Below are 6,660 nucleotides of genomic sequence, written 5' to 3'. Positions count from 1 at the left end.
GCTAAGATTGGGGGAGGAAGGAGGGTTGTGGTGCACGTGAAAGCAGGAGTTTACAGAGAGAATGTTGATATCAAGAAGACAGTGAAGAACATAATGATAGTTGGAGATGGAATTGACGCTACCGTTGTCACTGCTGACGGTAACGCACAAGATGGATCCACCACTTTCCGTTCAGCTACTTTTGGTAACTCTTCATATTCATATTATTATCTTACCATGCACACGTTACAATAAAATATTATAATAATGATGAACCAATTCAAAGATAAATCAACCAATAGCGTACCCCTGGACGCCGGAAAAGGACATGCACTGTCACTGGCGGTACTCATTTCTGTACAACCAAGTGATACGGATCATCAATAATCAATTCATCATCATTTTCCTATTCGCATGTCATTTTACAACATCTCATCACTACTATTATTGCTACTTTTCTTCCAACCTCTTTTAACTTTTTATATATATACTTTCTGCTCCTACTGCATACTAAATTATTTTTATTAAATACTAATATCATTTATAGCCTTTCATTAATATTAATTTAAATAATATATTTTCTTAACACTACTTTGTTTTCAAACTTAAAAAATATTTTTAATATCAACCTTATTATTATCACATAAAAAATATTTGATTAAAATTGATATATAATTATTTTTATGTAAAATTAAAAATTATTAAATAATTTAATATATTAAATTAAATTTTTATTTAATAAATTTTATCTATTAATTTTACATAAAGATAAATATATACAAATTTTTACCAAAATATTTTCAAGTGTTTTATAAAGCCTAAGCCACGTTGGTAAATACGGTATTTTCATATTCCATGGATTAATTAAGAAACAGATAATGAATTAATCATACCTAAAAAACTTATGGACTAAATTAATTAAGGAAATTAAATAATTATAAATGACATAAAAGAAAAGAAAATGAAATAATTATTAACGAAAATTGTTATAAAGATGGTGGTGTGATATTTAATTTGTTTGTGGCAGGGGTTTCCGGTGACGGGTTCATAGCGCGGGACATAACCTTTGAGAACACGGCGGGTCCACAGAAGCACCAGGCGGTGGCTCTCCGGTCCGGCTCCGACCACTCCGTCTTCTACCGCTGCAGCTTCAAGGGCTACCAAGACAGCTTATACGCCTACGCCCAGCGCCAATTCTACCGCGACTGCGACGTGTACGGCACCGTGGACTTCATCTTCGGCGACGCCGCCTGCGTCCTCCAGAACTGCAACATCTACGTCCGAAGACCCATGGGCAACCAGGACATCACCGTCACCGCCCAAGGTAGAACCGATCCCAACGAGAACACCGGCATCGTGATCCACAACTGCCGCATAACTGCTGCCGGCGACATGAGATCCGTTCAGGGCTCCTTCAAGACCTTCCTTGGGCGTCCATGGCAGAAGTACTCAAGAACCGTGATCATGAAGAGCGGCCTAGACGGCTTGATTAACCCGGCCGGTTGGAAACCATGGAGTGGAAGCTTTGCTCTCAGCACACTCTATTATGGTGAGTACATGAACACTGGTCCTGGTGCTAACACTGCTGGCAGGGTTCACTGGCCTGGCTTTCATGTTATTAGTAGTCCCTCTGAAGCTGTCAAGTTTTCTGTTGGTGATTTCTTGGCTGGTGGTTCATGGATTCCCGGCACTGGTGTCCCCTTTGATGCAGGTTTGTGAATCATTTCAAAACATAAGGTGGAAACTCAGATACAATCAACTTCACATTACACCTGAATTTTTACCTCATGATAATTTCATTTAGTATTCATATGCATTTCTACTCAGACCACTATATGTTGTACTCATCTATCCTTCATTTTTGTTATTATAAAATATAACGCCGAAAAAAAAAGGGCGCTTTATTTTATAATAATGAGTTTGAATGAAATAAGATGTGTACATTACAAATTAAAAAGCAGTCAAGGTTGTAAAATATACAGGCAGGGTAGGGAAGAAATAGTATATTGTCACGTAGTTTGTGTTGGGTCTTAATTTGCCTTGTATAGACACGGGACAAAAAAGATGCTGTACTTGGTTTTTATGTCTACTACTACTTCCATTACCTTCACGGTACTGTATGTAGTAGTTTGTGCAATTTGTAAAATCCATGTGTATAAGGATTTATAGATACAGATAGATAGATAGATATATAAATATATTATAGTGTCACGTATATAGTTTCAATAAAGTTGTAAAAAGGCATCAAGGCCTTGCTGATTTGTTACGATAATATAAATTAATTGGTTGCATATGTAGAGATGTCAAGTCGTTTCCTGTTTTCTCATCAATTGGAAGGGTTTGTTAAAATTCCTGCATAAGGACCCACAAGCATGCACAAGATGGATAATGACGGACAGATAGAAATTAAAATATTGATGTAAACTGTAAAGAATAAATAAAGTAGTTCTCCTTCTAGAAAACAAACAAGCTAATTAATTAAGGAAAAGTATAAGGAACCAAAAGTTTATCAGCCAAAAACTAAACAAAACTATATTAATTTATATCAATAATTAATTAATTTTAAATTTTTTAAATTTAAAATTTAAAAAATTTTAAATTGATTAAGTAAACCTAATTAAAACCTATACTATCCACTTCTAATAATTACAAATTCGAAAAATATATAAAAGAACATCCATTTAATATGGAAAAGAAACATTCTAATACTTAGTAAAAACAACATTCATATATATTAACTCGTAAAAATTTTAAATTCATCCAAGAGTATTTGACTGAATTTTGGCTGATATGCTTTTGGTTCCTAGCTTTACTCATTAATTAAAATGACGTGCCGTAACACTGCCCATTTTTTCCTTTTTGTTTTCTGAAGTAGTCAAATCGAGTATTAGGAAAAATTATTAGAAGCGAAAAGTACACTTAAAAGAAATTTACAAGATAACACAAGTAAGCATCACGAACCTACATGTAATGTAATAATCAATATAAGAAAGAAGTATAGGAAATTAATTTTTAATTAATTAATATCAATTATTTTTATTATAAAATTATTCTTAATTTTCTTAGATAATTTAATTAGGATTTATTAGAGTTATAATTAAAATTTAAAATTTAAAATTAAAAAATTAATTGACGTTGACTTAAAAAAATAGACTAAACAAAGATTTTAGACTTATGTCAGAATGCTTTATGAGTATACATGGTTCAGTTTTAATTAATTAGATTTAACAGAATACAATTAGCTATAGCTAGCTATCAAGATTGTGGCCCTCTTTAATTAATGCTAAATATTTGTATTATGGTAGGAGATTAGATAGATTCTTGAATGGTTCAAAATTCATATGTCATTCATATATGCATATAGTCAAGTCTTTTATATTGTCCTGTTAAGCCGCCTTGCACCAAGTTATAAGGTATAGCATATTCTCATTATAATACACACATATGATAATGGAAATTAAAAAGCATAAGATAATGAAGGAACGTGATAATGTTTAGAACTTAACCTCGCAAAATGGCCCACTACCTTCTCTCCAATCAACTACTCTATAAACAAGAAAATAACATCTCCATTTAATATTAGAAATCAACATTGAACCAACCCGGCACGACGAAAAAATTTGAAGTAATAAAGGTTTATATTCACCTTTAAGTTATCATGTAAATTAAGTTAATACATACAAAACTTTTTTAAATTAACTAATTGATGTAGTTCAATTATATATTCGACTAAGATGAGAAAACAATAATATTGCATTACGCAGCCTATAAAAAGCAAGAACATTTTCTTTTTTAACATAATCAGATAATCCTTGAAACAATCTACCATTGCAAAATTTTTGGCTAGGTTAAGTAGATTTTCTCACTCTGATAAAGATATCTTATATGTAAATTTATTCGAGCTTTATTTTTTTCATTCAAATACAATAATTTTTTTAAATTAGTAATATTTTGTTTTTCATAATTTTTTTAATTTGACCAAAAATTAAAAATTAATCTATTATAAATTTAAATTTTATTTAAAAATTTATTATTAATCAATAAATTACTATTATATATATAAAAAAAAGATATGATTCCAAAAAGGGTATTATAATTTTGTTACGTTATCAATAAAATTTTACTAACTTCTATCAACTCTTATTTATAATTATATTAATAAAAATATTTTTTAAATATATCTAATAAAAATATTTTTTTTATAATTATATTTAATAAAAATATTTTTATAAAAATATTTTTTAAATATAATTTTTTATATATTAGTACCTACATGTTTTCAAAGTATTATAAAACATGTATGAATTGTGCAGAATAATTTACTAACTAACGTTGACAGCTGATAGTGAATAATACTCATAGACAATATTATATGCACTCAATAGTTAAACACCATCACCAATACCTCAGTTTACCTTGTATTCTATTGGTTGATTAATTATTATTATATTGTGGGATCCAGCTCAACTTTTACGTTTGTCGTTTTCGTAGATGTTGCTTTATTAATACACTTTGTTAAAAAGACGTTTATCATTCATATATTGTATTATCGGCTTATTATTTATTTGATTACTAAAATATAGTTTGGCAAATCAGAGACTCTTACACATCTTCATCATAATAAAAGTGAGATTTATTAATGATTATTTTATTTATATTATAAGACAGACTATATTATATATTTATATAAATTTTGACGTGTAAATATTTAAAATAACCTAGATACTTGTATTTATTATATAAAATTTTTATCAGTAAATTAATTATTTGTATATATACAACGATATTTTTATTTTATTTTTTGATGTGACGTATTTTTTTACAAATTCTATATAAAAAGTATAATTGTACGTGATTTTGGAGATCAGTATATGAAAAGAATCCTTAAATTAGACGCAAATTTATAAAAAGTTGGATATGATGCTTGAAAACTATGGGACAAGTCTTATGTATAGGGCCAAATGATCGTACTTGTTGAACAAAATAGATTCATTCATGTCTTTTTGTCTTGTTACCTTCATCTTCATATATATAATTAATGATATCGGTGGAATTGTATCATTGGTTTAAATAGTATAAATTTCGAAAAAGTATAATAGACGGCTAAAATTAAAGAATCATTTTAACCCAAATTTTCAAAAAGGCTTTTAAGTTAAATATTTGTGAATGTATTAGAACTTAGAAAGAACAACTTTGAGTTTTCTTATCTAGATAGAACAACTGGTTAAACTACACGCTCGTTGGCATATTCATTCTTCTTCTTCTTTCTTTCTTTCTTTTTTTATTTTTTTTTTGTTTTTATTATTATTATTAGGGTAAAAAACTCAAATGAGCCAAGGGCAGCTCATTTTAATCCAAATCAGCCAAATCAAACTTTGATACCTCAATCCACCAGAACTCATATTTATGTAATTCGAATCAATAGGATTCGAATCATCTTTCCACGTAATTCGAATTGACTCCATTCGAATTACTTGCAAGAACTTTTTCAACGTAATTCGAGTCAATAAGAGTCGAATTATGCACGCAATATTTCATAGTAATTCGAAACGATAAGCTTCGAATTAGGATAGTGTAGTTTGAATTATATCAATTCGAATTAGTGGGAGAATGGCACGCGAGTAATTTTCAAATCAAATTGATTCAAATTAGGTGTAGTTGGTGGAGTTAGTAATTTGAATCTAGTTTATTCGAATTACAAGGGTTTCGGCTATATAAGGAGTTCGAACCAAGTTCATTCGAATCACTTTCTCATTCCCATACCCCACCAAATCCCAGAGAAAACGACCAACATTTGGGCCGAGTAAGACCGGAGCGGCATATTCAGGCGATGGGGGACGATCCTGGGAGGCTTTATCGTTTGGATGGAGTTGCTCATATCGCCGGGGTGATCAACGACGAGGTTAGTGGTTTATGATGTTGCGCTGTTGATAGTGTTTTCTGTTAGTGGTTTATGGTAGTGGTTGATGAAAGCGATTTATGATAGTGCCATTTGTCTGTGTCTTATGATAGTGGTTTAGTGATAGTGGTATTTGTTATTGGTTTTTGATAATGGTTTATGTTATTGTTAGTGGTTTAGGATAGTGGTTTAGGGAAGTGGTTTGGGATAGCGGTTTAGGATAGGGGTTTAGGATAGTGGTTTAGGCAAGTGGTTTTTGTTAATGATTTTTTATAGCGGTTTATGTTAGTGTTAGCGGTTTAGGATAGTGGTGTGGGCAAGTGGTTTTTTTTAATGGTTTTTTATAGCGGTTTACGTCAGTGTTAGCGGTTTACGATAGTGGTGTAGGGAGGTGGTTTTTGTTAATGGTTTTTGTGTTAGTGGGTTTTGTTATTGGTTTTTGTTAGGGGTTTTTGTTAATGGTTTTTGATCGTGGTTTTAGTGACGGTTAGTGGTTTAGGGTAGTGGTTTATGATAGAGGTATGTGGTAGCTGTTTTTGTTAACGGTTTTACGTGTTAGTGATTGTTGTATTTGTTAATGGTTTTTTCACGTGGTTTGTGTTAGCTGTTTCTGAAGACAATGTTGATAATTCATTTACTATATGTTGAGTTTTACGATTTATTTTTCGGTTCCTTATGAAGTAAATTGTATATGTTAGTGGTTTGTGCATATGTTCTAATTGTGCGGTTTATCTACTGCCCAGCCTCGGCGTTGCATATCCAGCGTTAGGCGGTAGCAGGGG

The 6,660-nt window shown here is 30.8% G+C and overlaps 1 protein-coding gene across 1 annotated transcript in view; it reads left to right on the top strand.

Annotated features, from left to right (window-relative positions):
* LOC107478768 (pectinesterase) overlaps positions 1-2,276 on the top strand; it is a 3,118-nt gene extending 842 nt beyond the window's left edge. Inside the window, exons 2-3 of the mRNA XM_021138227.2 lie at positions 17-184; positions 1,007-2,276. Coding sequence (XP_020993886.1) covers positions 17-184; positions 1,007-1,698 — 860 coding nt within the window. The 3' untranslated portion in view covers positions 1,699-2,276. The remainder of the gene's footprint in view (positions 1-16; positions 185-1,006) is intronic.
* Positions 2,277-6,660: the final 4,384 nt, after the last annotated feature.

This window comes from Arachis duranensis, chromosome 3 (genome assembly GCF_000817695.3).
Source record: "Arachis duranensis cultivar V14167 chromosome 3, aradu.V14167.gnm2.J7QH, whole genome shotgun sequence".
NCBI lineage: Eukaryota > Viridiplantae > Streptophyta > Magnoliopsida > Fabales > Fabaceae > Arachis > Arachis duranensis.
The sequence above is the reverse complement of the archived record's forward strand: the minus strand, read 5'-3'. Positions and strand labels throughout refer to the sequence as shown.